This window comes from Quercus robur, chromosome 9 (genome assembly GCF_932294415.1).
Source record: "Quercus robur chromosome 9, dhQueRobu3.1, whole genome shotgun sequence".
Classification (NCBI taxonomy): domain Eukaryota; kingdom Viridiplantae; phylum Streptophyta; class Magnoliopsida; order Fagales; family Fagaceae; genus Quercus; species Quercus robur.
Window position 1 is genome coordinate 53,267,542 of NC_065542.1, and position 22,508 is coordinate 53,290,049.

A 22,508-nucleotide genomic window follows, 5' to 3' on the forward strand; every position below is an offset into this window, starting at 1 on the left:
AAAAAAAAATATTAATCAAACACACAAAAAGTAATAGAATTATATATTTGTGGAGATAAAAAGATAAAAAAAAAAAAATACTTGTAGATATTTTTTTATAAAAAAATAGATAATACTTAAAATAATTGTTATTTTTTTTATATATTACACTATATTACATAAGATATTTATATATCCAACTAAGTTGAATTACACAAAATAATACCCTAGAAGAACTCTAATAGGAATTAGGAAATAAAAAAGATCACAACAATATTTTAAATTTTAAATTAAGTCTTCCTTACAGTTACAGTCAACGTGAACTGTGAAGAAATTAAAGAACCGAACTGCTCCACAATAGCAGAAAGTACAGCAGCAGCCATACTTTGGAAATGGAAATTTGCTGTGAAAGAGTACGTAAGTAGATGGTGAAATGAATAAGGAGAAACCAAATAGAAAATAGTGTAGCTGCTCAAAGTGCATGCAATAATGAAGTTGAGGGCCCACCCATGTTCTGATATCTCAAAAGCAAGGCCAGCTCAATCAACGAATAAGTCCACATCGTACATCACCAGTTCACACTAGAATCCACCCTATAATCTAAATAGCAGGATTTTGTACATCCTGTACCCTCCAAAAAAGCAGAGCCCGCTCAACTGGAATCCACCATATAATTCAGAGAGCAGGGCCAACTGTTATCAACGAAGGTTGAGTCTGACGTGAGCTTATTTCCTTTTACTTATTTAGCGTCGGTCAGGAATTTGCTTATTTTACTGTAATTAAAAAAAATTTGTTAAAAGTATTTTCTATAAAGATAAAATTTAATTAAAATAATATAATAAAATTTATAAATAATATCAAAAAATATAATAAAATATATAAATAATAAAAATAAATTGATAAAATTAATCCTGCCAGATAAAACTTTGCTGTGAAAGAGTACGTACGTAGATAGTGAAATGAATAAATGGAGAAACCAAAGTGCATGCAATAATGAAGTTGAGGGCCCACCCACGTTCTGATATCTCAAAAGCAAGGCCAGCTCTGGTCAATCAACGAATAAGTCCACATTGTACATCATCAGTTCTCTCTGGAATCCACTCTATTATCTAAAAAGCAGAGCCAGCTCAACTGGCATCCACCCTATAATCCAAAAAGCAGGGCCACCTGTTAACAACGAAGGATAAGTATGTCGGCAGCTTATTTCTTTTTTTGATTATATAGGTGGGTTTAAAATTCGCTTATTTATTTTATTAAAATTTATTTTTGTTAAAAGTATTATATATAAAAAGTAAAAATTAGTTGAAATAATATAATAAAATTTATAAATAGTATTAAAATAATAAAATAACATAGATGTGTTTAGTACGATTTATTTACTAAAAATTAAAAATTTATTATTAAAAATACTTTAACAAAATATTTTTTATTATAAAATAGTGCTCTGAAAACAGTATCCCGCGTTTTTTCGTCGCTTAGAGCATTAGCATTGAAAAATGCTAATGCTATATCTAAGCCTTTTTTAGCATTTTATGGCTTAAAATGTGCTGCATCAAAGGATGCTAAACACAACTATTGTAAAAATTTTTACAATAGTGCTACAGTACAATTCTATCTTTAGAATTGTACTGTAGCACAATGGTATAAAAAATATATATATTTTAATCCCGTTTGTACTGTAGCCATTTCTCTCTCTTCAGTCTCTCTCTTCAGTCTCTCTTTCTCATTTGCTCTCTCCGCTCTCTTCACATTCTCTCTGCTCTTTCCTCTTCCACACCCAAACATCATCTGCTCTCTCCACTCTCTTCAATCTCTCTGCTCTTTCCTCTTTCAAACCCAAACATCATCATCTCTTTCTCATCTGCTTTGTGATGTTGGGCTGTGACCGGTGCTTAAAGGAAGTGGTGGGTTTCAAACCCAAACATTTTTTGGCTGTGACCGGTGCTTAAAGGAAGTGGTGGGTATGGCTGAGGTGAGTTGTGGGTCACGGAGATCGGAGTGGGTCATGGCGTGGGTCACGGAGATCGGAGATCGGAGTGGCTGAAGCGGGTCACGGCGCGGGGCATGGGTCGCGGAGTCGGAGATCGGAGTGGGCTGAAGTGGGTTGTGGGTATGGCTAATTGGTCACGGCGTGGGTCGCGGAGATCGGAGATTGGAGATCGGAGTGGAGATCGGAGATTGGAGATCGGGTTCTGTTGTGATGCTGGTTTTTTTTTTTTTTTTTTTTTAATTGGGATTTTTGTTCCGGTGTGTTTGTTGCTCTGTTTAAGGTTTGATGGTTGTGTTTGTGCGTGATGGTTCTGTTGTGATGCTGGTTTTTTTTTTTTTTTTTTTTTTTTTTTTTTTTTTTTTTTTTTTTTTTTTTTTTTCTGGCTATGACCGGTGCTTAAAGGGGTTGTGGGTGGTGGTTGGGTCCGGGGTTTGGGTCGTGTTTGGGTAGTGGTTGGGTTGTGGGTTGATCGGTGGTGGGTTGATCGGTGATGGGTCTGGCTGGTTTTGTGAGAGGAGCTGGTGCTAGAGGTTGAGGGAGGCTGAGGGAAAAAAAAAAGAAACGGTTGGAAAGCCTAGGAAAGTAGGAAAGTAGAACTGAAAAAAAAAAAAATTGGTTAAAAAGAAATAATAAAAAAAGATTAAAGAATAATATTTTAATAAGAATAGAGTTTTAGGATGTGGGAGGTATTGTAAAATGGGATGGTATAAGTAATAAAGTGACTTTTTGAGATGGTATAATAGTATAGGATAGCATTTTTCAATGCTAGTGCTCTTAGCTGATCCATAAACGGTGCCATGGACCAGAGAAGTGAAACACAGATGCAAACGCACACAAAAATCAGCAACGCAGACACACACTAAAGTTCAAACATTCAAGTTTAGTTAGCTCAAAAAAAATAAAAAATAAAAAATAAAAAAATAAATAAAGGTAGTACAGTACGCTAAGCTTAATGAACAGTTTTTAAGGGTTTATTTGGTGGATAAAGTGAGATGAAAGAAAATATTTTAATTTTTTAATTTTTGTTTAATTATGAGGTAAAGAAATGGAGGGATGAAAAAAAAAATTATTTGGTTAGGAAAAAAAACTAAAGGATAGAAAATTAAATTTGTCTAAATTTAACATTATATCTCTATTAAATAAAAAAAGTAATACATTATATTTTTATTAAAAAAATAATGTATGATCAAATGGAAACTTTATTTATTTTTAAATATAATAGTACACAAAATTCAAGAACGCAAAACTTTTTTTATTAAAAAAAAGCCAAAACTGATGAGAAAAAAACAAATGAGCACAAAAAAAGAAAAAGAAAAAGAAAAAAAGAAACGTAAGATTCAGAAAAACATTGGAAAAAAAAAGTGTGAGACAACATTTAAAAAGAAAAAAAGAACAAAATTGAAAGAAAAGATTTATAAAACCAACAGTTGAACGTTGGGTGTTGGTGTTGCGGTAGTTTCAAAAAATATATATATAGTAGGTCCCAAAATAAAAGTAATAAGTATATACAATCAAAAGCATTGACATACTTTTGAAACGAAATGATAGGCATTGCCTTGCAGGCTTGCAGCAATAATACTAGAGACGAAGTATATCAAGGTTTTTTTTTTTTTTTTTTTTTTTTTTTTTTTTTTTTTTTTGGAGTAAAGACGATAGAAACTTTTATTAACATAAAAGAGAAGTAAACGTAAGACTAGTTTTTAATTTAAACTAGCACTGGAGGGGCAGCACCAACTACGCTGTGGTGTCGCAAGAAAACAAGGCAAGTCAACCCAGAGTAGGAAAACAGCATAATAATTAATAAAGAAAAGCAAACCCATCCAGGTTCCATATTTGATATTTCCTATACTTGAGCTGCCATAAGTTGATGATATTCATCCACCAGCCCCCATAAAACGACAAAAGTTGTGATGAGATGGGAATAACATTAATTACTTTCATTTTAATTTTTACTATTATTATTATTATTATTATTATTATTAGATTACTAATTGTTTTCTAAAAAAAAAAAGATTACTAATTGTCTCTCTTTAAGTTATTAAAAAAAATTATGGATTTAATCATTTAACTATAGTCTAATTGCCTCTCTCACATGTGAACTTAAGTTTTTTTTAAGTCAGGAATTAAATTCAAAGATTTCTTGCCTGAATACATATTAAATTATTAATTATCTCAAAAACTTAAGTTATTTGAAAATAGTGGATTTAAACATTTAATCATAATTCTAACAATTATATACAAATCACAACAGATCAAGTCAAATAATTGTGAAAAATATATATATAATTTTTCTTTTGTGTCACTAAAATAAGCCACATAATATTTTAAAAATTGGTCCAAAATTTTTTTATTATTCTTGAAAAAAATTCTTATAAATAAGTAAATTGAATACCATGGCAACCGTCTTTGAGGTATGGGTCCCCACGGTAACCCTTCTTGCAATTACAATGGTACCAGACCTGTTGTTGGGATCAGAACATGTGGTATTTCCCTCCATATATGTACTGAGCAACTTTACACGTCTCATTACCAACTGCCCAATCAAGATCCATGGAAGGGTACGGTGTCACTGCTTTGTAGACTGATAAGATAATCTGAGGAAAATTGGAACTTGTCTTTTCGGATAAGAGCATCACCATCAAGTGTTTTATAAAAAATATCATTTCGACACATTAAAATCTTCTTTTATTATTTTAGCACATCATTTTACAACATACCATTTATTAAATATTCTATTCTTTAATTCTAAATATTAAAATAATATATACAACACATTAAATAATATATTTATAAAAACCCAACAAATATACAAATGCATAGCTAGTGGTAGTCGCCACCACCCAAGAACCAACAACCACCACTACAACCACCGCCACAAACTACAACCACAATCACCGGATCCTCCAACAAATTCCAAATCCAAAAACCTCAACAACAAAAAAAAAAAAAAAAAAAAAAAAAACTCAAAATCTTCAGCAAAACCCCAACCCAACAGATCAATCAATGACCAAACTCAACCAATCATCGGCGACGAGAGCTGTGGAGGACAACGAGCAAAGATCGGCGACTGCCCCTAGGCAAGCAGAGCTTCAAATCGGCGACTAGAGGTTCAAATTGGCGAGCTTCAATTGGCGAGCTTTGCTTCAAATCGGAATCACCTTCTTCTTCGTGACAAGAAAACAAAGAGAGAGAGATAGTGACAGGAAAAAGAGAGAGAGAGAGAGAGAGAGAGAGAGAGAGAGAGAGAGAGAGAGAGAGAGAGAGAGAGAGAGAGAGAGAGAGAGAGAGAGGTGCAAGAGAAAAAAAAAAAAAAAAAAAAAAAAAAAAAAAAAAAAAAAAAGAGTAACCCGAAGCCACCGTTAAGATGCTGGAGAAGAAAAAAGAAGAAAAAGGGAAGAGGGAGTGACAAGAGCAAGGAGCAAGCGGAGGAAGAAAGAAGAAAAAATGTAAGAGAGAGAGAGAGAAAAGTAATAAAGAAGAGAGAGGAATGAATAAAATAATTTTTTTTAACACATCTATCCATACCGTTCCAAAGATGGAACAGTACTATTCACATGTCAAAATTTATAAGATTTGGCACACCTCATGAGAAAGGTTTGTTGGTGTTTGGTGTGCCATAAATGCTTTAATAAAGGCAAAGCTACATGGATTGAATTCCTAGACTTTTGTGTGTTTATTGAAGCTATTTGCTGCCAAGGTAATATTTTGCATTCCTTTAGAAATATCAATCTGGCAACACCCAATCCCAGAGCAAGACTCGTTCACTACGTTGCCTATGTTTTGACAAACAAACATGCAACCAATGCCATAAATGAGCCAAACTGATCATGAACAATTCGACAGCTCGATAAAAAACTCGTTCATGTTTATTTGTTTATAAATAAACCAAGCTTGAATGTTAGTTTTAAGCTCATTTAATAAACAAGCCAAGCTTAAGCAAAAAAATTTGTTCACAAACAAGCTCGTTGAGCAATTAGGCTTGATACAAAACAATTCAAGTATAGAATCATTTATAAGTTTATATATGTTAGCTAAATGTACTCATTACACATATTCTTAAGGTCATATTCTCTATGTAATTGGCTAATCCTTTGACAAAACGTATTTTACTTGTAATTTGGTAGTTCTAAGTTGGGTTTAATGTATTAAGAAATATGTTGTTCAAAAATATCAAGTGGTTTCATTAAAGACATGAAGATTAATCCAATAAACAAGTAAAGAAAAGCTAGTTCATTAAATCTCGACAAAAGCTCGACGATACTGCTATCGAGGATTAATAAAGAAGCTTGACATAAGCTCGATCTATCGAGATCTACGATTTCAGAATTTTCAGATCTAAAATTCGGCCCATAATGACTTATTTGATTAGAGTTTCTTTTCTCACAACCCTAATTATATATAAGGCTTACTTTAAAAGTCATCAGGTATGGAAACAAAGACCTAGAACTCATATACTCTATGTGAAGCTATTGCATTTGTGTGCCTTAGGATTTTGTAACCAAGTGCTTCCTGATCTTTATCATTTATGAAGTGAAGAACTTTGCAACCAACAACAATCATTCAAGTTACTAAACTTAGTCACGTACTGGGATCCGTGCAAAGGAGTTAGTTACAAATTGGAGATTTGTGTAACAAAGGAAAGAAGGCTACTACAAGATCAAGTCCAATTGGGTATTGAAGCGAAGGTTCAACTGTAAATTGTTATTTTGGAATAGGCCAAAGTAGTAGTAAAATTTCTCATACTTGTAATCGCTTGATTATTGATTAGTGGATTCTAAGGAGTGGTGACCTTAAATTCACCTAATAAGGTTTTTGCCTTGCGAGAGGTTTCCCCATTTGTCAACAAATTACCGTGTTAATTTAATTTTCGTTGCATTTAGTTTATTTGTTGATTTTTTGGTGCCTCCACAATTTACATGTAATTTGACCTAATTAATCAACTTTGATAATTAAATTAATTAACCGAGGTCAATCTATCTTAACCCAACAAGTGGTATCAGAGCGAGCACATTTTAATTAGGTTTTAATCTTTGCTATGTGATCCATTGACCCCTGTTGTTATGGATCATGGACAATCGTTGATTATACCTCGTCTTTTTTTATGGTACTAACTATACATACTGGAAAGTACACATGATAACTTTTTTGCAGTCTTTAGATAAAAAAGTCTAGCTAGCTATCGAGGTTGGATGGACTAGACCTACTAATCCGCTCGCGTCTTGGGATGATGACAAGATCAAAGCTGCAAATTTCAATAGTAAAGCATTGAATGCCCCGTTTAGTGTTGTGACTAATGAGGAGTTTAAGAAGATCTCATTTGTAGACACTGCATTTTGTACTCCTTAAGACTCGAGCCCTCATTCCCCAATGATGGTAAAATTCTAAAGCCCAATATTGGTTCAGGGCCCAATCAAATTATAAATTGACTTGAGGAAGGTTTTTATGAAAAATATAACTCTTTTATGAATAAAATAAAACTATTTTTGGAAAATAAAGGCCACGGAAACCCTAGGGCTACGTACGTATACATGCGTATGTGTACGCAGGTTTGATGTATGCATATGCAGCTAGGGTTCCAGAAGTTATAAAAGAAAAGTTTTTCTGCATTAAAGTTAAGGTTTGGAATGAATCCCACATTTTTTGGGAACCGTTCCAAACCTCCATTTTTCAACTAGAAATAGTGAATCAAAGAGGGAGATTCTCACAAAATATCCTCAAGTAAATATTTTCTGATTGAGCCTTTTTTGACCTTGATCTTCAAGTTTTAAGATTACTAATTACTTTTGTATTTGATTGTGAATAGATTAACTGAGGGGAACGGTGAAAATCAAGCTTGAAAAGCTTCTTGTTGGAGGTAATGAGTTCGAACCCTTTTCTTTTCATTTCCTTGTTTAATTTTGTTTTCTATTAATTTTCTTACTTTGTTTATGTTTTAATGTGTTTAGGTAGCTTAGGGTTTAGTAGTTTTTTTTTTGTTTTAAAGCATGTTTAGATTGTTGGTTTTTTTGTTTTATTTGTTTTAAAATGACAAAAATATTTTATTTTGTGTCATGTTTTATTTTTCTTGGGGTGTATTAGATGAATTATAATATCTCTCTTGATTTAGAACATGCTTGATATTGTGGAAAAACATAGAAAGTGTGTGTTGCATAACTGAGTGCATGAGCTATTTCTAATTTTGTATGAGTATATACTAGTTTGTACATGTACTCATGAGTTAATTAAGAAATTTATATTTCTTGTTTGTGTACTCTTTATAGCTTAGTTGAGCATTAAATGTTTTCATGCATTGCATTTGCATTTTATTTATCTAGCATAATGTGTGCTTTTTGATTTTTGATCATAACATAAAAACACAATTTTTTTTTTTTTTTTTGGTATTGCACAACACTAAATGTGTAATTAAGGTTGGCCAATAAAATTTACATTTCATGTATGTGTACCTTGTTTAGCTTTGATGAGTTACTTTTTGCACTTTGCTAATTTGTGCTATTTAGTGCTTAATTGTGTGAGTTGCTTACAGTCTTTGAACAAATGATCTTGATTTTGATGTCACATTTTTTGATTGTAAGAACTAGAAAATCATAGGAGAAATGCATAAATAATCATCTCACCACTGTTACTCGCCAATTATGAACACTTGTGTGCAAATTATAAAACATGTACTTGGTAAGGTGTAACACTTGCACAACAAGATAAAATGAGGTGTTGAAAAAGAATTAAAAAATATATATGTAACAAGGATATTTTCTTTTCTATCTCCTATATGCCCATACATGATATCTTTGATTGTGCTCAAAAGGGAAAAAAAATGCTTTTTCATGATTGCAAACGTGTTTTCTAAGAGATGTGAGAGTTATATGTTGTAACTCTTTAGGTGATAGTCACTTTCAAACCAATGTGATTGATGATGTAGAAAATTTGTTTGATTACTATCTACATACCATATTTTCTGTACTTTGTACACTTACTAGTTGCACACACTACATGCAAATCTATGCTAAACTTAATACATATGATTGTGTGCTAAGTAATATGGCCATCTGAAATTACTCATTGTGTGACGTTTAATACATTTTCTTTGGGTTGGGTAGAATTTAAAGAGAAAATTTCTAAAAACTTGAGTGAAATATGTTTTCAAAAACTTCTGGAATCATTTTTATGCATTTCATATCATGAAAATTGGTTTTCAGTTGTTTTTTCGAAAAAAAATTTCAAGTTTTTCAAAATTCTAGTTTTTCAAGTTTTCAATCAATTGAACCTGATTCTCGACCAATTGAAAAAGTTGAATTTTTAGGCCAAAACTCATTGCCTCTTTCGACTCTTGTTCGATTCCTGCTCGATCAGTCAAAATCTGTTTAACTGTCTTTTCGATTGTTGCTCGATTCCTCTCGATCTATCAAAATTCGAATTTTTCTAATTTTTTAAGGGTTTGACAGATCAGTTTTGTCCTTTTTCACCAATTCTCTTCAATTGCTCTTGATCCCTTTTATTAGAAATTCTTTTTTTTTATTCTTTTTCCAAGTCAAAGCTTCAAAGGTTTTCTCTCTCATATCAAGTAAGACTCTTTTACCCTTTCTTTTCATTCAAATTACATACATTCATGCATAAATTTGTCATTTTCTTCAAAAATTTTGAACTCAAAGAATTTGGGGTTTTTGATGATTTTTGGTGTTTTTGATTTTGGAATGGTTAATGTGTTTTTGTGTATGCATGTTGTTTACATGATTTCTATGCTTTAAATAAAAAAATTTCATGATTTATGAAAATTTTCGAAATTAGGGTTCATGTGTTCTTGAGGATATTGGAGATTACGTTCAATTGGATAAAATTGGCTAAAATTGACCATTGTTGTTGATTGATTGATTGTTTATAACACGTTTTATACCTATTGTGATGGTCAATTACTCAATTTGTGTGTTTTTGAAAAATTAGGGTTTTAGTTTTTCAAAAATTGGGGATTTTTCATAAAACTTGAATTTGGGTTAGTTTTTTCAAAATTATGAGAAACTTGAACATTTTAATGCATTAGTTCATGCATCACTTATGCCTATGCATCATGTAGATTTTGAAGATTGCATATATACTGTGTTTAATCTCTCTCTATTGCAATCTACCCTTGGTTTTGTGTTTTGTTTTGTGTTTCCTCTCTCTTTAGATCTTAGTAATGGCTCCTAACAATGCTAGGAAGTTTAAATCCAAAGCCAAAAGAGTCTTTGGGTCCTCTTCTGAACCATTTGAGGTCTTTAACTATACTAGGTTTCATGTTTTTCAAAAATTTGATTCCTTGGTTAGGTATAGGTCTATTTGGGGTGAGAGATAGGTCAATCTAGATGAGTTAGATCGTTCTGTGTTTCAAAATGTAGAGTTTAGGAATTGTACTGATTAAAAGTTTCTAACAAAAATCTTGCACTAGTATAAGTATTTTCAAGTTAATTCGAATAAACTAATGCATGAAGATATGTATTTAGTTCTTTTCTTGCATTGCTAATCAATATGATAGTTTAGCGTCACCCAAAAAAAAATTAATAATAATCTTAGTTCCGCCTCTGATCATACACGTGTCTAAGAATATACCACTTAAGTGTAAGGATGAAAATTAGAGTCACTACTTGGTTTGGTTCCAAGAACCACTACTCTTTTGGCCTTTATATGAGGCCCTGTATGCAAACATTTTCAATAGAAAATCTTATATGACCAATTGGGGGTGTCCACCCCGACCCGAACTTGACCCAACCGACTAAACCCGACCGAAACCAACCCACCCGTGACAAATCCAAGAGCTCCGACGGTTGGTGGCTAGTTACAAATCCCAAAAACCGACTCGGACAAGTCGGTTGGCAAGTTCTCTCCTCTAAAACCCTCCTCAATCAACCCAACCATAAAACTTACCAAAATCAAGCAATGCAAGCCTTTTCCAACTAGTTTTTTGTCAAAATAGTTTAGATCCAACAGGATATATACCAAATTTGGGGAGATCTCACCGAATCTAGTGAGATCTCAACCAGATCTAGTGGAAATCTCACCACCGGGAATTCTTTTATTTTTCTTTTCTAGTGATCTAGTCACATATTAAAAAAGTAGAAGAAGAAGAAGAAGAAGAAGAAGAGATGGGCAAAAAGAATTTGTACTCACTTGATTCAGATGGGAAATGACCGTTTTGGACTAAAAGATCTACATGTTGGATGATGGTGAACATGGACCGCGACATAGGCCAAAACGATGCCACCAAAATATTCCTTTGGTTCCCAACTCCAACTACCTAGAAAAGAAAAGTATCAGCCAAGATAACTGTAACCGGAGGCTCAAGCTAATCAAGGAGCTGCACAAATGGAGCTTCCTGTTGGAAAATTGCCTTAAATTCCAATTGTGACTTGGAAAGTCAATTAGGTTTCCTAATTGAAGAAGGAAAAATTAATTTGGGTTTCCTTGTTGTAGAAAGAAAGACTACTCCTTGGTGTGAATATTCTTTGTTAAATAGGTAATGTATTTCTAATCCAAGAGAGAATAGATTCCTTGTTAAAGAGGTAATGTATTCCTAGTCCAAGAGGAAATAGCAAAAGGGTCTTATAAATAGACAATACTACAAAGAATTTGATGGCTTTGGCCCAAGAGTTCTCCCTATGGAGAGAGGGAAAATAAAGCGTGAAACCAAGAGAGAGAAAAGAGATTTTCGCTTGGGAGGAACGCAAGAGGAAGGAGAGTGCAAGGTATTGTCGCCTTCAAGAAGATAGCAAAGGTGGAGAGAGCAAAGGGTTGCCGCCTTCGAGAAGATAGCCAAGGAGGAGAGAGCAAAGTGTTGCTACCTTTGAAAGAGATAATTAGTGTGTGTGTGTGTGAGAGCAAAGAAGAATAAGAGAGATTTTTCTTTAGCCATGAGACGTACACAAGAATTATTGTAATTGATTTGATAATAGTGAAATTATTCGGAGTTTGTACTGTGGTTTTTTTCCCTTCAAAGAGAAGGGTTTTCCACGTAAGTTTTGTGTTCATGTGTAATTGCTATTTTGGATTGCTAATATTTGTGATATTATTATTTGGGACCCAACACTTCCAACTTTGTCATGGTAGCTTGAACAAAGGAGTTAACATCAACGGCACGGCCTAGCTTTGATGGGATAACATTAGGTATGGTGCTGAAGCGAATGTTAATGGGCTTAGGATTGGAGTTGATGAAACCGAGCCGTTCTTCGGTGACAACAAAGGTGACGAGGATATTACTGTTTTTCGAAGCAAGTGTTTTACAAAGGTTCATCATGGGGTTGATGTAGCCGCAACCGGGATAAGGCACGGCCACCACGTGGCACTGCGTGGTTAGTTTAGCTTTGACGGAACTCATTCTTTAGAGACACTAACAGAGGATAGCTAGTGAAATTCACAGTCAATTACCCATCAATGTCGTTGAATCCCAAATCAACGGCCATGAGGTTACTGTTGCCACCAATGGGCCTCCAAACCTCAACACGTGTCAAGCTGTTATTGGCTAAGTCAACTTGTTGAAGTGACGACAAGAGAAAAAACCAAGCTTGTAGTGTCCCTGTGAATTAGTGAGTTTTTGCTAAGTTCCTCCACTTCCAATTGATAGTCAACCTATCAAAAGATGAGTTTGAGAGATACCTAGATAAAGAAGTTCAAGCAAGTTTGGTGGGAGTTTAGGAAGTGACCTAGTGAGTTTGTTGTAACTCAAATCAAGTCATCTCAAATTCGAAAACTAGTTGATTGAGTTTGGAAGAAACCCAGTTAGAGAATTGTGAGAAAGGTCCAATGAGTCAAGAGATTTAAGGTTGGTAATAGATACAACGACTGAGCCAGAGAATGAGTTGGATTGGAGAGAGAGGGTTTGGAGGTTTGAAAGAGAGGAAATGGAAGAAGGTATAGGGCCAAAGAAAGACTTATCAGAGAGGTCGAGGTAAGTGAGTTAGGAAAGTTGAGAAACGAGTAGGCTAAGTGTACCTCAGTAGCCAACTGTGTCGAGAACAAGGTGGGTGATGATGCTCAAATCATCCATAGAAATGTTCGTCCAGAGAGGAGTCATCCACAGCTAATCTTGATCCTGCGACAAGGCAAATTGTGAAAAGAAAGAGCGTGGTCACCGGTGTGGCGCCTGCCACAGGGCCTCCGATGCCAAAGTTAGAATAGCTAGAGGTGAAAAGAAGTATTCAGAAAGTGATGTAGATGTGTTGGAAAATTTTTTGTACCTCCCTTTCGGGTCTTGTCAATGGATATATATAGGCATTTTCTTCTTCATTCCAGTCGTTGGTTTTGCCTTAATGGTGATATTATTGCCGAATCTGTAACGTCCATGCAGGGTGTCAAATGGGTGGGAAAATTACACTTTACCACCCTAAACTATACTCCGGATTACACTTTGCACCCTAAACTATTCGAATGCACACTTTGCACCCTAAACTATTACATTTGTTACACTTTGCAGCCCGATGTTAATTTTATTGTTATGTTGGATGGAAATCTTGAGCACATGACTTGCACATGTGTATTGCTTAAGTGGCACAAAGTCAAAAGACCAAAACCCCCTCTTTCCAATTAATTAAAAACAAAAAGTTATTTCTTTATTTTTTTACCCAACTCTCTCTTTCCCTCTCTTGTGCGTGCGTAGCAACTCCTCTTCCCAAATCAAATCATCAATGGCACCACTACTGCTCCACTAGGACCACCACTGCAACGAATGGCCAACTTGACCTCTTGAATATAAATGGTTAAATGGTCTTTACAAGAGCCACTGAACATGTCCCTGAGGGAAAGTGAAAAACAACCTTTTCCTTAATAGTTAATATGTGGCTTTGCCAATTCCACGAGGCTGCCAATTTTATGGCACTGGATCTTTAATTAATATTAACTTGTAAGCCATATATCAGCTTTTTGATAGCCACTTACTGCAAAAAGGAGTGCAGACTTACCTTGAACTTAATTATAATATTCAATGGAAAGACATAATTTCAAATGCTCACTTGATGGTGGAGTGGTGGTGGTGCCATTGATAATTTTGTTTTGGGGATTTAGGGTTTCACAAATTTTGATTGGAGAGAGAGAGAGCTAGGTAAAAAATAAAGAAATAAATTTTTGTTTTTAATTAATTGAAAAGAGGGGGTTTTGGTCTTTTGACTTTGTGCCACTTAAGTAATACACATGTGCAAGTCATGTGCTCAAGATTTCCATCCAACATAATAGTAAAATTAACGTCAGGGTGCAAAGTGTAACAAATATAATAGTTTAGGGTGCAAAATGTGCATTCGAATAGTTTAGGGTGCAAAGTGTAATCTAGGGTATAGTTTAGGGTGGTAAAGTGTAATTTTCCCCAAATGGGTAGATATATTTCCAACGGTACGGAAGTTCATTATTATCCTTGTAACGCTTCGTCGTGATTGAGGGACGATGGTCTAGTCTTGGCCATGTAGTTTCCCGAAGACTGGGCTATTCTCGGGGTTGTCCTCGTCCATCATTCCTACTAGGTGGACGAGTATATTTTCGGGACTATCAGTGGGTGACTCGGGTCGAGTCAGGGGTGCAAGTGAGGCCGCAACCGAACACTTTTATAATCTACAAAGGAGTGGTTGCTTATGCAATTTCACAATTGCGCTTTGATATGATACCTTTGAAATTTGAAAGTCATGCAATGTCGCATGCCATGAGCTCAGCCTTTGTTCTGGTCAAAAAACAAAACCTCAAGTCCTCGACTAGTTTTTTGTTTTTGTGTTTAAAAAGACTAGAAACTGGAAAGGTTTACAAGTGTAAATTTCATATGCATGTGCCATAAAGTGGAGTGTACTAGTGCAGCAATGGATTTTCATTACATTATTGTAGAAAAACGATCTGAATTTTGACTAAAGTGTTCCCCACTATAGACTTTTCTTCTATGTGAGTAGCTGCTTAACACTGATGACTTTTTGAGCACGGTCTAATGGTAAAAATGGAGTAGAAATCCATAATGTATAACCTAAATGATTAAAAAAACAAAAGGGAGCAAATTACAATAAACTCACATGTGATTTGGTCCATTTGCACTTTGTCTATCCATTGTTTAAAACCTAACTCTTTGTCCACCTTTGCTCCAATTCATTTGCTCCCCGTTACCAACCTCATCTTTAGACGTTAGAAATATAATTTATTACATGATAATTTTACATTAGAATTATTATTGTAATGCAACTTATTCATATATAAAATCTTGTAAACAGTAGAGTAAAAGTTGATAACTACCGCTCTTCCGCCATCACAGATCATTTCTGCTCATCTCGATTCAAGCAATTTCTTAAAACAAAAGATGATGTGGGGAACTTACAAAACCTTTTTTGCTTTAAAAATAAAAGCAAAAACAAAAAAATAACATCAAAAGACTTATCTTTTTTTTTTTTTGGGGGGGGGGGGGGGGGGGGGGGGATGAACTGACGTGAATGAAGATTTTAAATTTTAATTTTTTTAGATTCCACATGAATAAAGAATAAAAAATCATTTCTCAAAGGGAAAAAAAAAAAATATATATATATATATTTATATATATATCAAAATTATATACTTATCAAGAAGAAGTGATAAAGCAACAGTTTATAAAAACAAATAAGCTGTTTGTTCTTATGTAAAAACTAAAAATTTGCAATTTGATGCAGCCACCAGCGCAACCCCCGCTAGTCATTGAAACAGGAAATTCAACATTTGATGATATTAAAAAATTCGTTCCTGTACAAGACTGATGAAATAAAAAAAATTATTCATTGCTACATGAGGTGCAAAAATCCAGTCCATTTATATCCTCTGGTAAGAATAATTTAGAGTGTTTCTCATGTGAATAGTGGCAGTTTCTGTTCCCCTGATGCATAAGAAATAATACTTCTTTTAAGAGGTGATATGAAGTGCGCTCCATGCAATGCTGCAGCTCGTAGTATATTTAGGGGTCCAAAATCGACAGAGTATGCCTTCTGAAAACCATCCAGGATCCCCATCATCATAATATTTGCTGGTTTTCTCTCGGCTTCATATTTCTTTAACACTGTTACCTGCGAAAGTTGAATCAATGCACACATCATGTGGTTATAGAGATAATAATTTATTACAATTACATCATCAGGGCAACCAAATAGCTCTAATCAAGTTTTGAGACACTTCTCTAGCCAAAATTGCCTATATTCCGATGTGGTTAGGACTTGGGACAATTAATTGGTAAACATGTTCAGATATATCCATCAGTCCGCCAAGAGCCTTGTAACTCAAGTGGCACCACCTAGTATTTCCAACAAAGATGTCTAGGTTCAAATCTCCCCTCTATTATAACTACAAGAAAATAAAATAATAAATAAATATTTCCCTGGGTCCATTTGTCTAGCACTCTAGCTTTATGTCTTCACCTAAAACAAGTGAGATACTAGATTAAAGGTCCTTGCATCCTAAAATAAGGCAAAATTCAACAATGAAATTCAAAAGACCTCTTTGCAGAATAAGAAATTTTTTGCAAAAACACATACCTCTCCAATGTCAGAGCCTACAGCTATACCCTCAGCAATGACCCTAGAAAGGGCAAATGCATCTCCAAAACCCATATTAACTCCTTGACCAGCCAGAGGATGAACAGTGTGTGCAGCATCTCCAATCAGAACAACATGCTTTGACACATAGTCACTGGCATGCCTTAAGGACAACGGAAACACCATTCTTTCAGATGCCAACTTAACCACTTTTGGTGGAACTTCAAAACAATCATTAGCTGATAATGTCACACCTGCTCTAGGCCAAGAAAACATTTCTCCGCTTCCAAACAAGCTTGACGTAGGATGAGGACCATATCCATAATCCAGAGCATTATTTACATCTTTCACAAATTCATCCTCATTCATTAATTTACGGTTTGTTGACTCTTTTGGGTTCATAGTCCACACAATATTGCTAAAATTATCACCCATTGGCAAAAGTGCAATTGGACCAGCAGGTAGAAACCGTTGCCATGCACATCCGTTTTCAACAGTATGTTCCACTGTACATATGATTGCATTCTGTGAGTAGTTCCATCCGGTTGTCTTGAATCCTGCTAACTCCCTGACACGGGACTTGCCACCATCCGCTCCAACCTGCAATAAATGTCAACAAATTTGAATACTTGTAACCAATTATTATCAGTGACATATGTTATCAAACAGATCTTACCCACTGAATAAAACGGGCAATTATTCATCCTACTATTCATCAAATGGCAATGCAACTTCATTTACATACAAGTGAAAATTACCACCAACTTTGTATATAGACTATTGCCATCACTCAGTTCCAGCTTTGCTAAATGCCTCTGAGAAGACAATGGCAGCCTTGATGATGTGCTGTCCATCCCCAAGGATGAAGGGCTCGGAGGTAGAGTCATTGAAGATAACTTGGAAAGATAGATTGTCTTCTGGAAATCTGTATTCTATAGAAAAGTTTCAATTTTCTTAGTTGCAAAAAGTATCATAATTTACAGCAAGTAAATGAAAATTACATTGCACAAGATAAGGCACATTGAAATTGGCAAAATATTATATATTGATGAGACCTCAAGGAATAAGAATAACTATATATAATGAATGACCAGGTTGCCACCACATTCAAAGAAAATAGCTGTGCTAGGGAAAAAATTTAAATCATGTTATTTGGTCGATGTACTTTCAGTGTTTAATTTTGCTGTACCTTACAGTACACACCCTGTGTACATCTGCCATTTGAGCTTTTTTAAAGAAATCTGACTTCTAAAAAATAAGTTTAAATCTCATTATCAACCCATCAGGGGGATAATATCCATCATACTGGAAACTAGAAGGGCCTACAACTGCATCACCAAGGTTTCCTCCTTTTTCTGTTTTCCCTCTCTTTTCTTTTCTTTTATATATATATATATGTTCAAGTTTGCTCCCACGGGAGGGGAAAAGAGAGATACAAAACTAAAAATGATGCAACACTGATTGAAGAACATAAAATAAATAAATAAATAGCCTAGGAATCAACACTTAGGATTTCCTGAAATCAGCACCAAACTATTTAAGGAAAATTTCCAATAGTAAATTTTATTACTCAAGGAAACCATAAACAGTCTCCATTAGAGTACAATAGTATTCTTAGATGGTCTATTAGGACTTATCCCTAATCCTGATTGACTTGGGAAAACCCAATTGTTGAATTACAAAAATAGCCTTGACTCTAAGAAATTAAATAAAATGCTAATAACCTATTTAAATAATAAGACCTAAAATAAAATAAAATTGAATACTGAAATGAAATAAAAATAAAATAAAATTGGCTTCATGATTCCAGAACCTTTCAAACTAAGGACCTCTGCTTTATGAGGAGTGATCCTACCGGATTGTGGTACCCCTTAGGGTTGGGTTCACTCACTTTTTCTTTGTTATATAACACAGTATTATAAACCTGATTATGTCAATATTAACAACTCTCTCTCTCTCTCTCTCTCTATATATATATATATATATATATGAAGAAGAGGTACAAATGACCTTATATGAAGAAAGAAAATTCCTGATAATCAAATCCCACTTAAAGTATAATAAAAGAAAATTCATTCTTATATTGCTATACCTATTATAATGGTAAGAATGCTATCCAATAGTGCTCACAGAGCCCTGGATACATCATTAAAACCATAAGTAAAAAACACAAAAGCCATCCAACACACAAAAATACAATAACAAAACTCTGAGAATCAAGCACAGATGACAACCATAGTTCATAAAAGGAGATGAAAACTCCACCATTTCACTACATTAAGAAAAATATTACGCACACCATTCAGCCAAGTCTATATACTTAGTGATCCAATATTGGACAAGGAATATTTTTCATCAGGAAAAGAAAGAATGTAATGAAAGGAAGAACTTCTCCATAACAGAACTTAAAATACAAGAGGTTTACACTGAATTTATGACAAATTAACAATAAAAATATGTACCTCTATACATGACAGCAGGGAACCATGAAGAACCTTATTCTCGACTACACACCTGTAGCACAAAGTCATTTGCCATTAAAAACTAGAAGATTACAAAAATGATATTTTTCTTCTTCCTATGCGTATGCTTACCCTAGAACTTCTTTATTTATATCCTGTGCATTGTATCTTGTGTATCCTAAGCCAGTATAATCCCAGACCTACAGAAAATTATGAAAATATAGAAGAAAACATTACCAGTCTTATTTCAAAACATAGTGGGCCACTGGGAGAGAGGATATGTTACAAAGAAAGGAAATACTAACAGATGCCCTTAGGGCAATGGTTAATAATCCATTGAAAGAAATTTTTTATGTGAAAAGAAAAAAAAAAGTAATTAATATTTTGACAATTTTTTCCATTTCCCATAAAAGTGGTGTCAAAACTTTCCTAAAATGGATTGTTAACCATTACTCTAAGGGCACCCATTAGCATGACCCTACAAAGAAATGTAGCAGATTATTCAAGTAAAAGAAAATATGATTATATTCTAAGCAAAAGAATGCAATAATAAAAGCAATTGCAGGGCACAGACGAGAGTAACACCAGCTGCACAACATGCCAAATAGACACTTATAATTCCTAAATGATGAAAAGGAATCAAATGTAAAAATTCCCCACTTCAGCTCCTTGGCAAGTAAGGAGTTGATGTGGGACAATCAAGGAAAAAAAAAAAAAAAAAAAAAAACAAGAAGCCTGGAATCAGCACCAAGCAAGAAACTTAGGCATCAGCACCTAGGTATCAGGAATTAGCACCCAACATATTGGAAAAACTCCAATCTGAAATTTCATTAATCAACCGTCTTCCAAATACAAATAAACCAGGAGCTTATATAGAGCTAGAGCTTTCAGGAAATAAAGAGATAAAAGATAAAAACTAATGAAAGATAATTCTAACTGAACTCAAATGCTAATCCGTCTAAAATATAATCGCTATCTAAACTCAAATCTAAAAGTTCAAAATAATCCAATCTTGCATGAGATAAATACAAAAATATAAATTTTAATATAATTTTGGTTGGACTCCCACATTATACTCCCCTGGTTGGAGAAAACTCAACATTGAGTTTTAAAACGTTGAAGGATCATGAATCTGGCACATAACACTTGCTTCAATTCATGAATCATCTTTGGGAGCATTAAGAATAGATAAACCTTGTATTCCACCTCATGAAACTCTTTGGGAGTTCTTGGTCTTTTTTCAAAATCTGCTGATTCAAAGCTCCTTCCTACTAACACAAATAAAATTAAATCTTTATCCCTCTTCCAACTACTGGTTATCTCACCTTCACTTGCTATTAGTTCACAGTTGATCAGAGAATGTTCAGTTCTCCTCCTGAACATGACCTAATTGATACTCACCTGCCCTATCAATGAAAAAAACTTGTGACTGTTATTAGTCTCTAACCTGCATGCATTCGCTTATACTTTCAGTCTCAACCCCCAAAACCTTTAAGAATGATAGATAAAGTTTGGCTAACACTAGCTTCAGAGAATGCACCATTCCTAATTCTAACTTAAACTTCATTTTCTAATCTATGTCAGCAATTATATATTAGGAATGTAAGTTATGGCTCCAATGAACATGTCTTTAATTATCTTGGTAAATATATTAATGATCCATTCTTTTTTAAGATCCAAATTTTATAATTAAAAAAAAAAAAAATCTAACATGCATGTAATGGAAAACATCAATGAGTCAGCATACATAGGAACAAAGTGAGACAAGACAACTGAACATGTCAGTGACACAGAAAATGGTGAACAATTGAACGAGTCAGATCAACGCATCCAGTTTATAGTTAAGGTATTTTAGTACATCATTTTACATTGAGCAATTAAAAGGAAATCAACTATCAAAACAAACAAAAAAAAAAAAAAAATTGAAGTGAATCAAACATTGCCACAACAAAATACAAAGTAGCAATGATTACCTGCATTTTATCAAAATATGCATGTCGATGATGTTCAACGTATTGCCAAGCACCAACATCTACAAAGTACAAATGTTGTTATTCTAAGTTTAAAACTATGCAAAACATGTGTTTCTGTCTTCTTCAAAAGAAGCATTGCTTTCAGCTATGGTGATGATTTCAACATGCTCTAAAGCAGGGCCATTTCAAACAGTAAAACAGATATACCACCATATCAATTCCATCTCTTTTTTTTTTAAATCCATATCAAATCCATTACAATAATTGAAAACGAAAAAGAAAAAACTGCCCAACAGCATCTATATTCCATAGGGAAGGGTGTTGAAGCATACATAAGTACTTCCCCATAAGAGTACCCATGGCGACTTTGAGAGGATTAAGAGAAAAAGAGGGTGGCCAGAACATGATTGAGAATGACAAAAATATCGAAGTTGATACCTTTGAAAAAAGATATAGTAGCAGGTGTCACTGTACTGACCCTTGAATCAGGGGGGTCTTCTTTGTTGAGGTAGGGTCTACTCCCCAATGCAGGATTGCTATCAATGATGGCAACATTCAGGTGCTTTGTCAATGGCATGCTTGCTGCAAACACACATAGAAGGTGATGGTTTTGAAATTTTAAGGCAACTGATGGAAATGGCAATATTCTATATCCTCCAGCCCAAACCAAATCTATTTAATAAATGAAAGAATATGTAACAGTACAAGACATTACAGTGCTCAAATTCATGATGAAATTTTATCCAAAACATTGTTCTGCATTTAGATATTGAGGAATCAACATGGTTTCACTGGCATAAATTGAGCATATTTTCCACAAGGGAATTAGGTAATGAAGGTCTGGTGGTGTTTGAGAGAGACTAAGGGGCCGTTTGGATTCACAATTTCTATAACTCAATTCTCAGTTTCCATAACTCATAACTCAAAAATGGTGGGACCCATAGCAAAAAGGTTGTTTGGCAAACGATAACTCTGTTTTCATAACTCTGTTTCCATCACTTAATTCTCTGATTTTTGAGTTATGAGTTATGGAAACTGAAAACACATTTTTGTGTTTTCAGTTTCCATAACTCATAACTCAATGGCAATATTGTAATTAAACACACATAGGGGACCCACAAACAGTACTCAACCGCAACTTTTGACCTTTGACTTTTTTTTTTCTTTCTTCTTTGGGTTGGCGGTCTGGTTTCTTCTTCTTTTTTTTTTTCCTCCTGGGTTGGCTGTTCGGTCTGGGTTTTTTTTTTTTTTTTTTTTTTTTTCCTCTTTAGTACCTAGACTCACCAAACTTAGTGGAAAAAAAAAAAAAAAAAAACCAGGCCGAACAGCCAACCCAGGAGGGAAAAAAAAAAAAGAAGAAGCTGCTAGTGGAAAAAAAAAAAGCTGCAGCATGACAGGCGTGGGCCCTCCAAATAGTGTGAAAAATAGTGAGTGATGAAAACTGAGTGATGAAGGCAAACGGATGTGAAAAATTGAGTGATGAGTGATGAGTGGTGGAAATTAAGTGACCAAATTTTGTTGGCCAAACAGGCTCTAAAACCTCCCAGGAGATCAGATAACCAATGAATTAATAACAGTGGCATAATGTGTTAAGCAATCAATAGGAAATTAATTGACTTGGTCGGAA

The 22,508-nt window shown here is 34.2% G+C and overlaps 1 protein-coding gene and 1 long non-coding RNA gene across 5 annotated transcripts in view; one reads left to right on the plus strand and one right to left on the minus strand.

The window, feature by feature from the left end:
* Positions 1–15,894, plus strand: part of LOC126699078 (uncharacterized) — a 96,043-nt gene extending 80,149 nt beyond the window's left edge. The window contains exon 2 of the long non-coding RNA XR_007646678.1: positions 15,712–15,894. This is a non-coding gene — a long non-coding RNA (uncharacterized LOC126699078). The remainder of the gene's footprint in view (positions 1–15,711) is intronic.
* LOC126699076 (uncharacterized) overlaps positions 1–22,508 on the minus strand; it is a 108,007-nt gene that overhangs the window by 80,137 nt on the left and 5,362 nt on the right. For 3 of the 4 annotated variants that reach the window (XM_050396633.1, XM_050396632.1, XM_050396630.1), the window contains 7 exons: positions 21,320–21,463; positions 20,882–20,940; positions 19,041–19,108; positions 18,909–18,960; positions 17,205–17,378; positions 16,447–17,046; positions 15,620–15,981 (listed from right to left, as the gene is read on the minus strand). In XM_050396633.1, coding sequence (XP_050252590.1) covers positions 15,766–15,981; positions 16,447–17,046; positions 17,205–17,378; positions 18,909–18,960; positions 19,041–19,108; positions 20,882–20,940; positions 21,320–21,463 — 1,313 coding nt within the window. In that variant the 3' untranslated portion in view covers positions 15,620–15,765. Of the gene's footprint in view, positions 1–15,619; positions 15,982–16,446; positions 17,047–17,204; positions 17,379–18,908; positions 18,961–19,040; positions 19,109–20,881; positions 20,941–21,319; positions 21,464–22,508 lie in introns of those variants that run through there. The other variant, XM_050396631.1, reaches the window with a different exon arrangement.